Source organism: Pongo abelii, chromosome 10 (assembly GCF_028885655.2).
Source record: "Pongo abelii isolate AG06213 chromosome 10, NHGRI_mPonAbe1-v2.0_pri, whole genome shotgun sequence".
Lineage (NCBI taxonomy): Eukaryota > Metazoa > Chordata > Mammalia > Primates > Hominidae > Pongo > Pongo abelii.
This window is the reverse complement of record NC_071995.2, coordinates 60,610,245-60,631,486: the sequence shown is the minus strand read 5'-3', so window position 1 is coordinate 60,631,486 and position 21,242 is coordinate 60,610,245. Positions and strand designations below refer to the sequence as shown.

The 21,242-nt window shown below is 36.7% G+C and overlaps 1 protein-coding gene and 1 non-coding gene across 6 annotated transcripts in view; one reads left to right on the top strand and one right to left on the bottom strand.

Annotated features, from left to right (window-relative positions):
- Positions 1-21,242, bottom strand: part of MON2 (MON2 homolog, regulator of endosome-to-Golgi trafficking) — a 127,761-nt gene that overhangs the window by 35,383 nt on the left and 71,136 nt on the right. For all 5 annotated transcript variants that reach the window (XM_024256975.3, XM_024256974.3, XM_054527335.2 and 2 more), the window contains 6 exons: positions 16,839-16,940; positions 15,046-15,156; positions 12,976-13,151; positions 10,197-10,359; positions 6,858-7,151; positions 3,853-4,051 (listed from right to left, as the gene is read on the bottom strand). In XM_024256975.3, the coding sequence (XP_024112743.2) occupies positions 3,853-4,051; positions 6,858-7,151; positions 10,197-10,359; positions 12,976-13,151; positions 15,046-15,156; positions 16,839-16,940 (1,045 nt within the window). The remainder of the gene's footprint in view (positions 1-3,852; positions 4,052-6,857; positions 7,152-10,196; positions 10,360-12,975; positions 13,152-15,045; positions 15,157-16,838; positions 16,941-21,242) is intronic.
- LOC112135911 (U6 spliceosomal RNA) lies at positions 14,370-14,473 on the top strand. Its single transcript, XR_002917143.2, has one exon. It is a non-coding gene; the product is annotated as a U6 spliceosomal RNA (small nuclear RNA).

Below are 21,242 nucleotides of genomic sequence, written 5' to 3'. Positions count from 1 at the left end.
AACCACTTGTACCCCAAAAGCTACTGAAATAAAAAAAAATTTTTAAACCCCAAAATATGTATGTACTTATACATATTTATACCATTTCCCAGAACTTCTGCCAAAGGATAACAGAAAATTAAATCAATGAGGTTGAAACAAAAGCATTTCAGTAACATCTTCAGTCTATCCATCTACTTTTATTAATGATTAAGTAAGATGTTCTCATTCTTAACCAGAAAATCATTGGAAAAGTCGTAACTTAGGACAGTATAATACATTTTTTTTTTGGCCTAAATATTTAAGATAAACTATGTCACATTCATAAATCTTAACTTTATACTTTAGTTTTCATATTTAAATTATTTTAGAGCTGCAGAATTTTTTTCTGTTTTTTTTTTAAGAGATGGTATCACACTCTGTTACCCAGGCTAGAGTGTCATGTGGTACGATCATGGCTCACTGAGCTCAAGTGATTCTCCCACCTCAGCCTCCGAAGTGTGGCTGGGATCACAGGCACATGCCACCATGCCTGGCTAATTTATTTTTAAATTATTTTTTGTAGTGATGGGATCTTGCTATGTTATCCAGTCTGGTCTTGAACTCCTGGGCTCAAGCGATCCTCCTACCTAAGCTTCCTGAGTAGCTGGGACTACAGATGCACACCACCAACCACGCTTGGCTAATTTTTGTATTTTTTGTAGAGATAAGGTTTCACCATGTTGCCCACGCTGGGCTCAAGCAATCCTCCTGCCTCAGCCTTCCAAAGGGCTGGGATTACAGCCATGAGCCACCATGTCCAGCCAGATCTTTTTCCTACAGCAAACAAGCCTACTGGCTTTGTTAATAACATGGATTATTATCCACATACCTACATTAAAATGATGTAAAAAATTAAGAAAGTTGATATTTTCCAAAGCAGTACAACATAAGTAGGCTATGAAACATGTAAAATAAATAATCAAGATTTAAGGACTTTCATTTTGGAAAGCTGATAAATGACCAGATTTTTTTTTAAAAAGGGATAAACCCCAAATTCCTGGGAAAGCAGTCGGTTAACAGAAAAGCTTGAAGCAGGTCTGGTATAAAACAATAGGTACTATCTGCCTACTCTGGACAAACTGTAACACCTGCCTAGTTATATGCATCTTTCCCCTCCATATTCTTTTTATTAAAAATTGAGGGCTGGGCCCAGTGCCTTACATCTGTAATCCCTGCACTTTGGAAGGCCAAGGCGGGTGGATCACCAGAGGTCAGGAGTTCGAGACCAGCCTGGCCAACATGATGAAACCCTGTCTCTACTAAAAATACAAAAAATTAGCTGGGCATGGTGGTGGGCACCTGTAATCCCAGCTACTCAGAGGCTGAGGCAGGAGAATCGCTTGAACCTAGGAGGCAGAGGTTGCAGTGAGCCGAGATCACACCACTGCACTCCAGCCTGGGCAACAAGAGTGAAACTCCAAAACTCCATCTCAAAAAAAAAAAATTGAGGTATAATTTACTTACAATAAAAACACAGAATTTTAAGTAAACTGTCTAAAAGAGTTTTGACAAATTACATTTTAAAATGTCAAACAATTAAAGCACTTCTACCTGTTGCCATCGCAGTTTAAAAGTCTCATGAATCACTATATTTGCCAATCAGAATGGTGACCTAATATCAGATTTAGAATATCCCGTGCCATTTAGGGAGAAAAACTCCTGCAATTTCTCTATTAACATATTTTATGTCAGAGAAGGGGTCCCTTTAAAACAGTAAATATAATTACATATTGCACGTGGTTATGTTAAAAATATAAAACTTATTCTAAAATAAATATCATTTCTTAAAATTATAAAAAATTATCAAAGACATTAACTGTCTTATGTCTTCATTCTAAAAAAATCTAAATCTAGGCTGGGCGTGATGGCTCACACCTGTAATCCCAGCACTTTGGGAGGCTGAGGCAGGCAGATCACCTGAAGTCAGGAGTTTGAGACCAGCCTGACCAACATGAAGAAACCCCATTTCTACTAAAAATACAAAATTAGCCGGGCATGGTGGCGCATGCCTGTCTGTAATCCCCGCTACTCAGGAGGCTGAGGCAGGAGAATCGCTTGAACCTGGGAGGCAAAGGTTGGGGTGAACCAAGATCTATTAGTTCTTAGCTTTTAAGAGAAATATTACGAAGGTACTAAAAACGATGCTCATTTTGTCAAAACTTAGCAAATGTACAGTGAAAATTTGTGCATTTCACTCTACGTAAATTTTACATGAAAAAAATTCCAATATTTAAAAATACATACACCAAGCCCTAACATGCAAAATGGATCAGACACCATAAATAGTTTTTGGGAAAAAGGAGAAAAAAGTGCACATAAAGAACAACATACAAAAATGCTTATGGAATGAGTAAATATGCTTGTGCTTTAACACAAAGAAGTTTAAAAAATGTCAAACACAAAATAATAAAATAGATAAAATAATATGTACAACATGCTCATAACTATGTACAAAAGTATCTCTGTTCACCTTTTTCTACCACCACCAGCATTACCACCAGAATTGAAAGTAGTATAATCGGCAACCGGGTTTCTCAGTCAGTACCATTGACATTTCTGGTTGTATAATTCTTTGTTATAGGAGGCTGCATTGTAAGATGTGTAGCATCAACCCTTGCCTCTACCCTCCCCAGATAGCAGTAATGCTCAACCTTCCCCAGTTACGACAACTAAAAATGTCTCCAAAATTGCCAAATGTCTTATGGGAGTATAATGGGCCCTGTTTGAGAACCACTGATATACACAACCAACAGCTTTCTAACCAGTCCAACATCCTGTCATCCTTCCTTGTTGCCATTCCATTCTACATACACACTAAGATACCCACTTTGTGACCTTTTTGAAGTGCATATTTGATCATGTCAAATCATGAATTAAAATCTATCAGTAGTTTTTTTCATTGTTCTTAGGATGAAATCCTAACTTTTTTTTTTTTTGAGACAGGGTCTCACTCTGTCACTCAGGCTTGAGTGCAGTGGCACAATCTTGGCTAACTGCAGCAACCTCCACACCCCAGGCTCAAGCAAGCCTTGCACCTCAGCCTCCTGAGTAGCTGGGATTGCAGGTGTGCACCACCACATTTGGATGATTTTTTATTTTAAAAAAATTTTTGTAGAGATGAGATCTCATTATATTTCTCAGGCTGGTTTCAAACTCCTGGGCTCAAGCTATCCTGTTGCCTCAGCCTTCCAAAGTGTTGAGATTATAGGCATAAGCCACCATGTCCAGCCTCCTAACTTTCTCCTAACACATTCTACACGATCTGGATGATCTGGCCTTTCACTACCTCTCAATCTCTTTGATAATCAAACTCTTTCTTATTCTCCTCATTCTAGACCTTTAAACATGCTAGGGTCCACCATCTCTTTTCCTCAATCTTCTCCTGTCTCTTTTACATTCTCTCATTGACTATAAGGCTCTCCACACTTCATCTTACTCTTGCCTAATGAACTCCTACTTACCCTACAGATCTCAGGAAAACTATTGCTTTCTCAGGAAAGTCCATCTGGAATTCACTGGCCAGGTCAAATACCTATTTAAGCTCACAATGGACCACTCCTTGTAACACGTCATTGTAGAAATTTTGCCTTTATTTATGTAATTATGGGTACTTCCTCATGCCCATGATAGCAAGAATGACGTGTATTTTGCCTTTCATTGTATCCTCTAGAGGCTAGCCCATAGTAGGTACAAACGAATGAAAACACACATGCTTACACACACACCACACATAAAGACTAAGTTAAGATAGACTCTAAAAGAATCATCTGTATTTTCCAAATTTCTTTTAACATTAATTACTTGTATAATCAGAAAAAAATGTATGTATACCTAAAGGCTGCAGCAAATATCTTCTAGTGTTGAAGATCCTTGCTACTCCAGCCAATGTTAATACCCATGTCTCAGCCCACTGCTTCTCGGCTGTGTCCCTTGAATGATGAATAAGAATATTGCCACCTCCAGACTCAATCTTTTCTTTGTCTGCAGTGGTAGAGGACTCTCGAACTCTGTCCAGTAGATGAAAGAGTACCTAAATATTTATAAAAATGTCATTTAAAATGCATTGATAATATAGCTTAAGCAATAGCAGAGGAGCAACAGCATAGGAATCTACAAATTGTTACAAAAAAAGTACTTGACAGTCTTATCAATCCCTATATATTGGAGGAAACTGACCAATAGAGGTAATTATACATTCTTTTTTTTTTAGATGGAGTCTCACTCTATCACCCAGGCTGGAGTGCAATGGCACGATCTCACTGCAACCTCTGCCTCCCAGGTTCAAGTGATTCTCCTGCCTCAGACTCCTGAGTAGCTGGGATTACAGGTGTCCGCAACCACACCAGCTAATTTTTGTATTTTTAGTAGAGATGGGGTTTCATCATGTTGGCCAGGCTGGTCTCGAACTCCTGACCTGAGGTGAACTGCCCGCCTCGACCGCCCAAAGTGCTGGGATTACAGGCGTGGGCCACTGTGCCTGGCCATAATTATACATTCTTAAGTTTATCATGGAATATAAAAAAATAAGGCTGGGCACAATGGCTCACATCTGTAATCCTGGCACTTTGGGAAGCCAAGGTGGGCAGATTGCTTGAGCCCAGGAGTTCAAGACCAGGCTGGGCAACATGGCGAAATCCAGTCCCTACAAAAAAAAACCCAAAAATTAGCTAAACGTGGTGGTACACATCTGTAGTCCCAGCTATTTGGGAGGCTGAGGTGGGAGGATCACCTGAGCCCCCGGGAGAGGTTGAGGCTGCAGTGAGCTGTGATCATGCCACTGCATGCCATCCTGGGCAACAGAGTGAGATCCTGTCTCAAAAAAAAAAAATTAAATTAAATTAACTGGATAAAATATAATACTTGTTGAGGTATCAATGGAGGATTTATGGGGTAATGTATAAGAAAAGAACAAAGCTGGCCGGGCGTGGTGGCTCACGCCTGTAATCCCAGCACTTTGGGAGGCTGAGGCGGGCAGATCACGAGGTCAGGAGATCGAGACCATCCTGGCTAACACAGTGAAACCCCGTTTCTACTAAAAATACAAAAAAAAAATTAGCTGGGCGTGGTGGCGGGCGCGTGTAGTCCCAGCTACACGGGAGGCTGAGGCAGGAGAATGGCGTGTATCTGGGAGGCGGAGCTTGCAGTGAGCAGAGATCACGACAAAACAAAAACACACACACACAAAGGTAAGGAGAGGGGTCCAGGACAAAAGTAGAATTATTGGAGATGGCTCATGCCTGTAATCCCAGTGCTTTGGAAGGCCATAAAGTGGGGAGGATTGCTTGAAGCCTAGAGTTTGAGAAAAGCTGGGGCAATATGGTGAGACTATCTCTACAAAAAATATTTTAAAAATTAGCTGGGCTTGGTAGTGTGAGCCTACAGTCCTAGCTACTCAAGAGGCTGAGGTGGGAGGATCACTTGAGCCTGGCAGGTCAAGGCTGTAGTGTGCTACGATCAGGCTGCTGCACTCAAGCCTGGGTGACAGAGCAAGACCCTATCTTTCACTCACAAAAAAAGACCAACTGTGGCCTATGAATAATTCCTGTGTTTCTCAAAGTGTGGTCTCTGAACTAACCAGCAGCATCAAGCTTCATCCAGGAACTTAATAGAAATTCAAATTCTCAGGCCTCACTCCAGGCCAAAATAATCAGAAACTCAAGTTCGGGGAGGGCTGACAATAGTGGCTCAACAATCTGTGCTTTAACAAGTCTTCGAGGTGATTCTGTCACACTCTAATGTTTAAGAGACTGAAGTAGAATAGTCTGGAAATCAGTTACAGAAAATAAGACAATGCAAGGTGTGTGAGAAAAAAATCATTAAGAATTAGGCAGCAAGAAGATAAAAAATGAAGTTGCTTGAAAGGAAAATTAGAATCAGAAAAGTATTAGATTAAAAACAAACTGTATGGGAGAATTAAGCAAGTTTGTGATCTGAGGAGGAACTATGGGATGGAATTGAAATAGAAGACAGAAGGAAAGAGGGCTTTTACTATAATAGATATGGGGTTTTACCATATTGGCCAGGTTGGTCTTGAACCCCTGACCTCAGGTGATCCTGCTGCCTCAGCCTCCTAAAGTACTGGGATTACAGGCGTGAGCCACCATGCCCAGCCCATTAATTTTTTAAGAAGACATTTTGGGGTCTATTAATTTGAAAAACTCACAAAAGCAAGTGAAAGGATTATAAACAGAATTTTATTATAATGGAACAGATGGAACAAAAAAGATGAGACTTTTAGCAAAGAGGGAATGATCACTAATAAACTGCTGATTTTATTAGAAAGTTTCAAAAGAAGAAAAAAATGAAATTGTAATTTAATGAATAAACATTACACGTACAATATACTATTTGGAGGTTACTTTTGTTTGGTGAGTCTACAAGTAAACTTCATTGCTATTGATATTCATCTGTTAATAAAATTCTCTTTTGATTATATTTAAATTACATATCTATAAGTAGACCTCAAAAGTAAAACAAACAAAAACCCCAAAAGCTTTCCACTCTATGGTAAGGGATTGATTACCCTTTGTTGTTTAGTAACTCCTGGTTTTTACTATTTGGGAAAACGGGGGGAAAAAAAGGAGAGAGAAAGGCAAAGGCAGAAATCATGAGAGTGATAATAAGAGATGAAGACAGAAACAGAGATAAGGCTGTTAATATTTAATTTGCTCTGTATGAGGTACAATTTACAATATGACACAGTTATTTCCTGTTTTGTCAAATACACAAATGCATGGAAATTCTTTAAAAATTAAAAGAAGTAAGTTTAACTGAAAAAGTATTAATATATAAGCATGTCTCATTAAAAGCTGATAGTCCAATCTATTTTACAATACCTTCCAGATAACAGTGTGCCAGGTTGAATGCTGTAATAAAGTTCCATGCGCACCAATTGTAGAAAACAGAGTTTGCCCTGCACTCTTCCTGACAGCAGGACGGGGATCCACACATAGTTCACCCAATTTTGCATAAAGACATAACCACAAGCAATCAAATGGCGGTGCAGGGTGGAATGGCCGATTTAAAACAACTCCTTTCTCTTCTGCCTGCTTTTGCTGTGCTGCCTCTTCCTTATTCAGTTCTTTTTCAATAGTTTCCCCTCTTTGGAAAAAATAATCTGAAATATTCCACTAAAAAGCAAAGTAGAAAAATATTAGTTCATTCAAGGTTTTGTTTTAAACACATAAATATGCAACATGTGGCTGTTTTACCTTTCAGAGTAAAACTTTAAAAACATTACTTCAAAAATCTCTTTCCTAGTAGAATAGATTCAGTCAAAACATCTCTTCCTCTGTCAGTGTCTCTACATTATTTCAGGAGAAAGTGGGGAAACAATCTTGAGCTAACATTTTTTTTTTTTTACTTCTTTATTATAAAAAATGTCAAGAACATACAAAAAACCAAGAATAGTATAAGGAACTTGAACATATTGATATATCTACCACCTAAATATAACAACCGTTAACTATAAAAAATATAACTATAATATCATTACCACCCTAACAATGTTAACAATTCCTTAATATTGTTTAATAAGTTTGTAATTTCATACAAGAGCAATTACTGTTTCCAAACATACCTTATATTAATGATAATTATGTCAACGGTTAAAATGTAGAGAATCCAGTACTGTGAACATAAATGTAAAATAAAGGAGGTGCTATCCAGCAGTAATTTAAGCAATGTTGAACTAGCCACCCACTTGCAATCATATATGCAACATGCTTACATTTTTTCCCATGTAAAAATGGGAAAAATAATAGTAATAGTAAAATACAGTTGGCCCTCGGTATCCGTGGGGAATTGGTTTCAGGACCTCCCACCCCATACCCAGATCCACAAATCCTCAAGTCCGTTACATAAAATGGTGTAGTATTTGAATATAACCTACACACATCCTCCTGTATACTTTGAATAATACTAGGTAACTTTTAATACCTAACATAAGGTAAATGCTATGTAACTAGTTATACTGTATTGTTTAGGTAATATTGACAAGAAAGCCTGTACATGTTCAGTACAGACACAACTATCCTGTTTTAAAAAAAATTTTTCTATTTATAGTTGGTTGAATCTACAGATGCAGAAGCCACAGATATTAAGAGCTGAACGTAGGAAGAGCTGAATGTAGTAACTTATCTAGCTTGTGAGGAAAATTTAAAGTTCAAATTTATAAAACTTCTGAGTTTTAATATACATTTAAGACTCTAAATAATTGCCTTTAAATATATGTTAAAAACGATTCTGTGCATGTTTATTTCATGTAATGTTAACAATTCTCTAAGATTTCGTTACAGAGATACCTTGTTTTATTGCACTTCTCTTTGTTGTGCTTCACAGATAATTGCAATTTTTATAAATTGCAATTGATAAAGGTTTGTGGCAACCCTGCATTGAACAAGTCTGTTGGTACCATTTTTTTCCAGCAGCATGTGATCACTTTGTGTCCCTGTGCCACATTTTAGTAATACTTGTAATATTTCAAGCTTTTTAATTATTACTATGTCTGTTATGGTGATCTATGATCTGTGATCTTTGATGTGACTATTGTAACTATTTTGGGGCACATGAGCCGCACCTATGTAAGATGGCAAACTTAATGTGAGTTTTCTGACTGTTTCATCGTCAGGTTGTTTCCTCATCTTTTTACTTCTTCTCAGGCCTCCCTATTTCTTGAGATACAACAACAGTGAAATTAGGCCAATTAATAACCCTACAATGACCTGTAAGTGTTCAAGTAAAAGGAAGAGTCGCATTTCTCTCACTTTCAATCAAAAGCTAGAAATAATTAAGCTTAGTAAGGAAGGCATGTTGAAAACCAAGACAGGCCAAAAGCTGGGCCTCTTGTGCCAATGAGCCAAGTTGTGAATGCACAGGATAAGTTCTTGAAGGAAACGAAAAGTGCTACTCCAAAGAACAAACAAATGATAAGAAAGTACATCATGGCGTGCGCCTGTAATCCCAGCTACATGGGAGGCTGAGGCAGGAGAATCGCTTGAACCCAGGAGGCAGAGGTTGCAGTGAGCCAAGATCATGCCATTGCACTTCAGCCCGGGCAACAAGAGCAAGACTCCGTCTCAGGAAAAAAAAAAAAAAAGAAAGAAAGAAAGAAGAAAGTACACCAGCCTTATTGATGATATCAAGAAACTTTTAGCTGTCTGGATAGAAGGTCAAACCAGCTACAAGATTCCCTTAAGCCAAAGCCTAATCCAGAGCAAGGCCCTAATTCTCCTCAATTCTATAAAGGCTAAGCAAGATGAGGAAGCTGCAGAAGAAAAGTCTGAAGCTAGCAGGGGCTAGTTCATGAGGTTTAAGAAAAGACATTATTACCATAACCTACAAGTACAAGGTGAAGCAGCAAGTGCTAATGTAGAAGCTGTAGCAAGTTATCCAGATCTAGCTAAGATCACCGATGAAGGTGGCTACACTGACCAACAGATTTTCAATGTAGACAAACAGCCTTTTTATTATTATTATTTTTTACAGAGACAAGGTCTGGGTCTGTCGCCAAGGCCGGAGTGCAGTGCTGTGATCATAGCTCACTGCAGCCTCCAATTCCTGGGCTCAAGCAACCTCCCATCCCAGCCTCCCATGTAGCTGAGACTACAGGTGTGCACCACCATACACAGCTAATTTTTAGTAGAGATGGGAGTCTCATTTTATTGCCCAGGCTGGTCTCAAACTCCTGGCCTCAGCAATCCTCCCACCTCAGCCTCCCAAAGTGCTGGGATTACAGGCATCAGCTACCATGCCCAGCCTGAAACGGCCTTCTACTTGAAGATGTCATGTAGGACGTTCATGGCTGGAGATAAAAAGTCAATGCTTGGCTTCAAGGCTTCAAAGTACAAGCTGATTTTCTTGTCAGGGGCTAATGTAATTGGTTCACATAAAAGTCAACTGAAGATTTGCCTTGTATATACTATTGTTTACTAAACCCTTTCATGACAAACCCTGTAAAACCCAAACTTCAGCTCAATGTATGAAAATTATTTCAAACATTTTGCTATTAATATTTAAGTGATGTTATTTAATCCTTCACACAGACGTAAGTTTGAAATCTAAAAGCCATATAAACAATTTGCAAAGAGCTAAAAGTATATTTGCTTAGCATTCACTCCCAACTGAATAACAATGATTTCTAAATTATATTACATTCTAAGGACAATGATACTTACCAATAAACCTATTGAAGTTAAACTAATATTGAGTTCTTGGTTATGGAGGCCAAAGCTACCTGCAACATCTACAACTATTTGCAGGCAAGTACAAGGCATTGTTGGTAGAAAATCTGTCACAACCAACTGAAGACACTGGAATGCAGTTCGTATCAAGGATTCTCTGAAAACAAAAGAAATGTACACAGATGCATTTATTTTATTTATTTATTTATTTTTGAGACAGGGTCTCACTCTGTCACTCAGGTTGGAGTGCAGTGGTGCGATCATGCCTCACTCTCAACCTCCCCGGATCATGTGATCCTCCCACCTCAGCTTCCCTAGTAGCTGGGACTACAGGTGCACACTCCCATGCCTTTTTTTTTTTTTTTTTTTTTTGGGGGGAGAGAGGGTCCTACTATGTTGCCTCGGCTGGTCTCAATTTCCTGGGCTCAAGCAATCCTCCTGCCTTAGCCTCCCAAAGTGCTACGATTACAGGCATGAGCTACCACACCCAGCCTTACTTATGCATTTAAAAGAAATGTGTAAAAATACGTATCTTACAATAATTTAAAGTAAAATTTTATTTTAGAATTTAAACAAGAAACTGTTTCCTAATATCGATCATAAAGTATTTTAACACTTACATATATGTAAAAAAGACATGCTTACTTAAACAAATTAACAAAAACAAAGAAGCTTACAGGCAATAAGAAATAAAAACAAATTTAAAAATAAAGTATTAACAACATCATATTACTTCTGTTTATATTTCATACCAACTAACCAAAGAAAACTTAGACAATAAATGAGAATGGGAAGTTTGCTACAGTTATTTTTCTCCTCACTGTATCCCTGATATCTAGTACAGTGTCCAGTACATGTAAATACACACAATTTACTGAAAAAGAGCTCCTCGTTCTTTTATATCCGTACTATATCTTATTTAAATCTCCAAAGAAATATAAAAACCCACATCCAGTCAGTGAGAAGAGTAAATTTTGAATTTCAAATAAAGATAATAAGAAGTATTTAGTTTTGGAGAAAAATCCTGGTGGTTTTTTCTCCAAATAATAATGAAAATGGTAAGTATAATTGCTAATACGCTGAGTGCTTAGTATGTCACATACTTTCTAAGTGTTTTACACCCATTAATTCATTATACCCTTACTACAATGCCCTATTTAATACATCATATTATAGGTTGGGAGAAGACACTTAAGCTTGATCTAAGCTGATCTCTTCAATTTAAGCATCTCAATATTTTGTAGTAAAGAATTTTATTACTATAAATATTTAAGAAAAATTAACTTTCCATAATATTCTCAAGCATCTTGGTTGTCTACAACTTCTGAACTAGTCATCAAAACAAAAGTGTGTTATTGCAGAATTACAGAAAAATCTATCCAATGTCTGTCTGCTTAATCTCTCCACTGCAATCTCCTACCCTAAAAGTTAAACAAGTCCGTATGTCCCCTCCAAATTTGCTCTTCCTTGTGTATTCCCTATTTAGTTAATGATACTACCATCCCCCACTAAATTGCCTAAGTGAGAAATCTAGAAGTCACTCCTGATTGCTATTTTCCCCTATGCCCCACTACAGTCAATCTGTTAAGTAGCTCAAATCCATCTCTTATTTCTAGTGAGCACTTGTAGGCATTCTCATTTCCCACCTTCCCTTCCATGCTGCTGTCACAGTGATATCTATCAAATTCATATGTGATTACATCATTCCTCTGCTTAAAATCCCAAAATGTCTCCCACATGAATTTTGGATAAATTCAAATCATTTATATAAGCATATAAGATCTCCTTCATAATTTTGCCTCTGTCCTCCTCCTGCTGAAGGTTTCTTATTTTGTGGCATAACAAACTACAGTCATGTATTGCTTACTGACGAGGATATGATCTGAGAAATGTGTCATTAGGCGATTCTGTTGCTGTATGAACATCACAGAGTTTACTGACACAAACCTAGATGATATAACCTACTACACACCTGGGTTATATGGTATATTATTGCTCCTGGGCTACAAACCTGTACAGCTTGCTACTGTCCTGAATACTGTAAGCAATTGTAACACAATATAAGTATTTATGTACTGAAACATATCTAAACATAGAAAAGGTACAGTAAAAACAGCGTATTAAAATCTTATGGGACCTCCATCATATATGTGGTCTGTTGTTGACTGAAACGTTAGGCAGCGTATAACTATACTTTCTCACTAGGATTCTATGTCTAGGGCAGGAGCTATTTACCTGTGTAATCAGAATAACTATCATGCATAGTATTTGAAATACACTATGCACAGAATAAATGTTTAATAAATTAAAAAGTAATGAAAAAGTTACTTTAAAGCAATTTCTGACTGCCTAATATATATAGGGAGGTCAAGCCCTAAATGCTACTTCACATCTTATCAAATAATTTATTTATTTTAACAAAACACAACAACCCAATCTTTGGATGTTATAAAATTTGTTAGACTGTTTCATGTATCTTATAAGTAAGAATCATGTATTCTTGCATGAATGGCAAATAAAGAGCAATTTTTCCATCTTTCCAAACCAAAGGTGATCCCTAAAAATTGCCTGTAGCCACTTAGGGGTAGAGTTAAGAAAAACTATTACAGATCTTAGCCTTAAGCAGGAAGTGCATACATGAAAAAAATAACCACTATTTCAAGATTTTAGGATGGAGTCCTTTTCTATCTCTATCACTTTTTGATGTTAATTTTATTTTATTTATATTTTATTTTTCATATATATTTTTTCTCAAATAATTTTAAATACTTACCCTTGATCATTTCTGATTGCTCCCATGACTCCAAGCACTAATGGCCATCCAGGCCCAAGACTGTCTCCCTGACTCTGCAGAATCTGCAGCACACATTCTAACTGCTTGAGTCGAATATCTGGATGATTAATATTGGACATCTCCTTTAATGGGTTCAATAAAAGCAACTGCAGCCTCTGAAAAGGGGGCAAGAAACTAATTAGGAAGAGAAGTCCAAAAAGACAAGAAGGCTTTGCTGTTGCTTTTCAAGTTTAAATTCATCTCCATTCAGACTACTATGGAAAATAGATATTTTTATGTTTTATTTATTTTTTTTGAAATGGAGTCTCATTCTGTCACCCAGGAGGCAGCAGTGCAGTGGCGCAATCTTGGCTCACTGCAACCTCCGTCTCCTTGGTTCAAGTGATCCTCCTGCTTCAGCCTCCTGAGTAGCTGGGATTACAGGCATGCACCACCATGCCCGGCTAATCTTTGTATTTTTAGTAGAGACGGGGTTTCACCATGTTGGCCAGGCTGGTCTTGAATTCCTGACCTCAGGAGATCCGCCCACTTTGGCTTCCCAAGGTGCTGGGATTACAGGTGTGAGCCACCATGCCCGTTTGGAATTTTTCTACCTAAATAAACATCAAATATCATTTATCTAACAGTAATTATTAAAGACAAATCTATATTTTTAAAGAAGAGGAAAAAATCAACTTTCAAGATGATAGATTTTAGGTAAATGGGTAGTTATCTTATTTTAAAAGATACTAATTATAGATCCCATAAATAAAGAAATAAATTTCACTAAAGGAAATATATCTCTAGATATATTTGGAGAGAGGGAATCAATTCCCAATTTCTAAAATGACCTTTCATTTACTTTATTAATGTATATCACATGTATTTAAATGTAAAATTCTCAAGTGTGATGTAGTAATAGAAGCTATAATACTTATAAAAAATGAATAAAGGTAGCAGATATTAACAAAGATGACATAAAACCATGAAATTTGTTGGCGACTTAAAAAAAGCACTCTGTCTATCCCTTTCAGCATCTGAAAACCCTTCATTCTTAACTTTCTTCTCTCTAGGGGATTCATTTATTTGGTTCATTCACTGAATAAACATTTCTAAGCTTTTACTATGCACTAAGTATTAAGCTGGACATTGAGGATATCAAAATAAATGGAAAAGGGTATTATTTTTTCAAAAAAAATTCAAACTGTTGCAGAAGAACATAGGAAATCATTAAATCTAAGCTCTATAAGTTTTATAATATCTTTTCTGTCTTGTTCATCATCTTATTCCAGGAGGTGTATTCAACAATTATGTGTTAACTCAATTTCTAGAGTACAATTACAATACAATAAGATGATGAGGGCAATTGGAATGGTTATTAAATGCCTCATTCTGTGCTTGCTTCAGTAGCACATATACTGAAATTGAAATGATACAGAGATTAGCACAGCCCCCAGGCAAGGATGACATGCAAATTCATGATGTACTCCATATTTTTATTTAAAAAATTAAAAAATAAATAAATGCCTCATTCCTACTCAGTCATGAAACAATAAAACTTTGGTAGACTTTTTAAAAAGTGGGTACAAATAATAGAGAGTCAGGACAAATAATTCAGGACAAAAGTAAACTCTGGAAGTAAAAAATAATTTAAAATTATTTTAAAATAAAAATCTATTTCATTGTGCTTGTTTCTTCTGCCACTTATTTTCTCCCCATGTAAGGGTAGTGAGAAAAAAAAAAAATCCAGGGACTTGTAAAGACCAAAGCAAAAGAGGCTCCAAAATAACACTTTAGCACTGCATGAAGAGGAAAACTTATGAACGTGAGACCAATTCCAGGTAATTTAGCTTAGGTTAGTGTCATCCACAAGATGTTTAAAATTTTTTATGAAGACAGCCCTAAAAATCTCTTACCTTATGTAAGAGATTCAGGGCCCATACATAAAATAGAATATTAAGTTAAAAACCCTACTCTTAGAATATGATCTACCTGGTAAGAAAAAAATCACATATGGAGGAGGATAATTTTATATTGAGTATTCCTTTTAAAAAGTAAGGTTTTTATTACCTGGTTTTGTGAGAGTGGAGGATCATGGTTAAATGTTAATCCTGCTTTAATAAGGGAAGTTAAAGCTTCTGCTCCCCATTCTCTCATTCGAGAGTTTGGATGCTGGCAGACCTGAAGGTATATAAAATTAAGTTTAATTTGTATACTTAAGCTATGAGTCACACATCAATTTTACATTTTATATCAAATGTTCAATAAGGGTTGGAAGAAAAATTACACCCAAAATGTAAGTTAGCTTACCTTCTGAATAAGGGCAAGAGCAAGCAATAGAGAGACAGAAGAAAAAAGATGAAACTAAAACAATTCACAGAAAAGAAAGGATTTCATAACAGTAAATTATATATCAGGGTAAACAAAAGAAGCAAGCTAATACCAAGGTTCTTAAGTTTACCCTCATTAATCAAATAATGTCACAGAGTTGCCCTTTGATGAGACCATCCATTAATGAAGGCATCTGCACGTAGCCTTTAATCATTCATAAAAGTAATTCCAATAAAATGGGGGGAAAGCTCATGTACATCTGTTTTTCTTATTTATTTTATTATTATTATTTTTGAGACACAGTCTCTCACTTTGTTACTCAGTCTGGAATGCAGTGGCACGATCACAGCTCACTGCAGCGTCAACTTCCTGGGTTCAAGCAATTCTCCCCATTCAGCCTCCCAAGTAGTTAGAACCACAAGCATATACCACCAAGCCCAGCTAATTTTTTAAATTTTTTGTAGAAATGGTGTCTCCCTATGTTGCCCAGGCTGGTCTTGAACTCCTGGGCTTAAGCAATCCTCCCACCTCAGCCTCTCAAAGTGCTGGGATTACAGGTGTGAGCTACTGCAGCCAGCCTGCTTTTCTTATTAAGAATAATACCTTTCCTAGGTTTCTAAATAACACAAAAGAACTACGGTAACCTAAACCTAAACTGTACACAAACACACATACTGGCAGAAGCAGCTTGTTTTTAAGCAGGAACTATTTATTAAGAATTACCTCAACCTAAATGTAAGACAATGTAAATCCAGGTAAAATTCTCCAGCATTATCTATAGTTAGTGTTACCAAACAGGTTTTCCCCTTCGCAGAAAGCTATCTCATAATCAAGGCCAGGCGCAGTTGCTCACGCCTGTAATCCAAGCACTTTGGGAGACCAAGGCGGGTGGATCACCTGAGGTCAGGAGTTCCAAGACCAGCCTGGCTAATATGCTTAAACCCCGCCTCTACTACAAATACAAAAATAGGTCAGGTGTGGTGGTGTGTGCCTGTAATCCCAGCTACTGGGGAGGCTGAGGCAGGAGAATTGCTTGAACCTGGGAGGCGGCAGTTGCAATGAGGTGAGACCTCACCACTGCACTCCAGCCTGGGTGACAGAGTTAGATTCCGTCTCAAAAAGGAGAAAAAAAAAAAAAAGCTATCTCATGATGACAGCAAAGGCTATAAATGAGCAGCGTTTACTATTAACTATGCCCCAACTGCCTTGAACTTTCAGAACTATCTGAAACTGAGGTGGATCAAGAGACTGTATGATAAAAGAAAGGGGTCTCAAGCTAACAGCTGATTTCACTGATATTTCTCACTTTAAAATGTCACCCATTTTCAGCCAATAAAAGCAACCAATTCCTTCATGAAATAAATTACAAAACAACTTTAGTCCTTGATAAAATGTACAAACATAAGTAAGTATACGGTCAGGAAAGGGGGAAAAAAAGTTAATGCTGATTTTTCAAATGGCTATTTAGAATCATTAGCTCAGTGTGCAAATGTTTATTAAAAAATTAAATATATTTAAGAAAGAGAATTTACCTCAAGTAGATGGCCAGTCAGAGGTCTCCACAGAATTTCTATTCGGTGCATATTAACTAAACCAGTTTCTAACAATTTGGCAACAGCAAAAAGAGATGGTTCCTAGGGAGAAAATACATTGTATTTTGATAGTATAAGGAGAATTCTGAGTAATTAGACTATGAATAAAACTGAGAATACTCTGAAGAGCACGACTGAAAGTAAAACTGAGTGGTTAGTATAAAGTTAATAAATATAACAAAACCTCAGTTATCAAAGACAAGGCTTCCTGTCAACCTTAAGTATCCAAAATAGCTCCTGATTAGAAAATCTGGCTAGGAAGAGAATGCTTTAATAGCGGAGGGATGAAAATCCAAAAATTATACTAGACACATAGAATGGCTAGTCTTCCAACCAGAAAGAAAGAAGCATTCTTATCAGCAAAGTCTTAAAATGACCAGGTTTTATGTGTGAATGTCAAGAAGTAGGGAAAAAGAGACAACAGAGATAAAGGAAAAGGAAAATGAAATCAAGAGTACAGCAGAGATCAGGGCAGTCAGTCCAGACACTAACAGAACAGTAGAGGACACGAAGGCAAAACAATTTTCTATAGTCCCTGACATATCAATAATCAGAAAGGGAACCAGGGTACATTACACATGGCTAAATTAGAGTACTTGGTACATGTGTCACAAGAATGGTTTCAGAAAAGATCAAAGGGCAGTTATCTCTAATCCAATATTAATGAAGGTGATAAACATGTTTAAATGCAAATTCAGCTGATGAAAGCCATGAGTATTTTTGAGTGGATGGCTGTGGTATTTCAAACAGAGACATTGTCTTAGAAAAAAGACAAGACAACTGAATAAAAAAGCCAATTTAGGAGAATAATTTTTCAAGAAAAAGATTTTTTATGAGTCTATTCTTAACATTTTCACAGTGCTAATAAAAATCTAACAGGGAAATGTGTGATAATATCTTCCTTTCTAGCAGAAGCCAGTGAACCAAGTATATTAGGGTTTTAAGACAAGTATGGTCAGGTTGACCCTTCCCACATGTGCTAATGTGGAAAGCACCCTAAAAATTTTGGTGGTAGAAAAATTCATGATTCTAGGGAGAATATGGTATAGTAGTTAAGATGATGTCTATGAAGTTTTAACTGGGATCTCATCTCAACTCTACTACTTAATAGCTATATAACCTTGGGTAACCTATGTACCTCTTCCGAATGTTTTTTTTTAAACCTAAAAAATGAAGATAATAATAATATAGAAAACTATCTAATGTTAGAAAGTGCCTGGCATATAAGTTCTCCCACAATGTTGCCTAATATTACTTCTTTATTCCTCCTCTTCCTCTTACTTATTTTAACTAGGATATACTCAGGAATCATATAAAAGAATATGTATAAGGTATCCAAAGCTCACACCTGAAGATTCTTACTCAAAAACCTAGAATGTGGCCCTTGCATTTGCATTTTTTAAAAAACTACACAGCCGTTTCTGATGCACACCAAAAGTCAGCAAAGTATTTAAGAACAGAGCTTTGGAATGAGACCTAACTGAATTCAAATCCAAGCTCTTCCAATAAGTAAGTACGTAACCCCAGGCAGGTCACTTAAGCTATTTTTCATATTTTCATCTGTAAAAGGGTATATTACCACTAAATCTCACAGAGTTGTTTTAAATGATAAAATAAGTTAGTAGTGCTTGGCATACAGTAAACAGTGAACAATAGCTGCTTTAATATTTTTGTTGTTGTTATACTGTGCTTGTTAATGTAACTATAGAAGTATCATCTTCTTCTAAGAAAGAATTTGCAAGCTTTATCTTTTTTTTTTTTTTGAGACAGAGTTTCACTCTGTTGCCCAGGCTGGAGTGTAATGGCGCAATCTTGGCTCACAGCAACCTCCACCTCCCAAGTTCAAGTGATTCTTATGTCTCAGCCATGAGAACAGCTGGGATTATAGGTGTGCACCACTATGCCAGGCTAATTTTTGTACTTTTAGTAGAGAAGAGGTTCCCTATGTTGGCCAGGCCGGTCACAAACTCCTGGTCTCAGGTGATCCGCCCACCTCAGCCTCCCAAAGTGCTGGGATTACAGGCTTGAGCTTGTAAGCTTGCCCGGCCTGCAAGCTTTATCTTAAGCTACTTCCTCAACACACTGGCACAAATTCCTGAAACGAGGATCAAAAAACGAGATGCTGATCACTGTAAAGCCACACCTAAAGAACACTGATATATACATCTTTAATCCCCAGAATATTTAACTCACTCAGAACAGTCGATTTAGATGAACATTCTTTTTTCAATAATATAGAAACTTTCCCACTAATTTTAATATCTGCATATTTATAATAATTTTTATAGATGGCATAACTGAATAAACTTTTTATAGCCTCCATCTAAAAATATAAGGTTTACGTTGAATACTTTTCTAAAATTTATACTTGATTATTTTTATAAAGTTTTAATTTCCATTCCATATTTACTTCACTTTACAAAATTAAATCCCAAAATGGAGACATGTAAATCCATTTTCAAAGAAATTATCTCCATTTTACTCAGTGTATTCATTTTTTCAACAACTGTTCTTCCCAAGCCTTCCTTAAAAATCGTATCTGTTGCTACCACTCTCTGAAATGGCACTACTGAAGGTTAAAAATAAATGATTAATCATCAAATCTTCTATTTTTTTCTTATAGGTCATGATTTCCTACAATATTTTTCTTTTGATTTACATGAACCTGCCCTTTCCTACCTAAATCCTACCAATCTTTCAATATACATCTCCAATCACACTAGTTCATCTTGATTAATCTTAATTCATCTTAATAAAAACATACACCAATAACATCTTATATAACAAAGAACTAAAACTTCAGAGAGTAAATCTCATGTCATTTAATATCTGTATTATTTATTGAGACTCTCATACCATAGTAATTGTCACAAACTATGAACCTAGTAGCTTATATACTCTTTGAAAGTAGAAACCTCTTATTTCTTAATATCTCTGAGCAGATCGTCATGTACACAGTAAGCCTACTGTGCTTATTGAATAAATACATAAATTCTGAAAACATTACCATATAAGCTTGCTTAGATTTCATTAAGGTACTTTATTAAAAATATTAGAGTTTTGTGTTAAGAATCTCAAATATGTACAATTATTAAAGGTATCGAGAAATTAATTACTTCATTATATATTATCCTTGCCCTGATTTAGAGCAAACTATAATACACATCTTCTTTTTTTCTTTTTTTTTTTTTTTCTTGAGACAGGGTCTTGCTCTGTCGCCCAGGCTGGAGCACGGTGACACAATCTCGACTCACAGCAACCTCCGCCTCCTGGGTTCAACCAAGCATGTCCAGCTAATTTTTGTATTTTTAGTAGAGACGGGGTTTCACCATGTTGGCCAGGCTGGTCTCGAACTCCTGACCTCAAGTGATCCGCCTGCCTCGGCATCCTGCAGTGCTGGGATTACAGGCGTGAGCCACCACGCCCAGCCATAATACATAGTTTCAAACACCTGCATGTTTATATAATTATCTAGCTATGTACTATAATATATGAAACTATGCTCTAATGAGCCTTTCTTCACCAATCTTCATAAGAGCCAAGATAACAAGCCACAGTACACAGAATTACACTTAAGGACTAGGCAGATGGCCGGGCACGGTGGCTCACACCTGTAATCCCAGCACTTTGGGAGGCTGAGGCGGGCAGATCACAAGGTCAGGAGATCGAGACCATCCTGGCTAACACAGTGAAACCCCATCTCTACTGAAAATACAACAAAAAAATTAGCCAGGCGTGGTGGCAGGCACCTGTAGTCCCAGCTACTTGGGAGGCTGAGGCAGGAGAATGGCGTGAACCCGGGAGGCAGAGCAGTGACCCGAGATTGCGCCACTGCACTCCAGCCTGGGCGACCAGGCGAGACTCCGTTTCAAAAAAAAAAAAAAAAGACTAGGCAGACAACATAATTTTGAATGCTACAGTTAGATGTCATAGCTTTAAATTATATAAATTTTAGCTTTTAAATCATATTTTGGGTTATTTTCAGTTATTTGTAAATAGTCAAACTATATTTATTGATTTTAAAATGTGGAAAGTATTTTGTTTTAATTATTTCTAAGATATAAATAAACACAATTGTTCCTGTGCTTTCCAAGTAAAACAGAAAGTGATATTTTTAGTAGTATAGAAAGAAATGTTCTTGAATGTTAATATTCAAAAGTACTGTTTCATTTAATCAATGAAGAAATAAAAATTTAAATTTTCAAGATAAGGAGAATCATTACCTTTAGAAAGAAATGATTAGCTCCTTACTTTCCATCCCAATGAAGGCAAAGGAAACTGAGACAAACATTCTTTAATTTAAATCTTATATTACCCCAACCATAAATTGTAATTACAGGTATT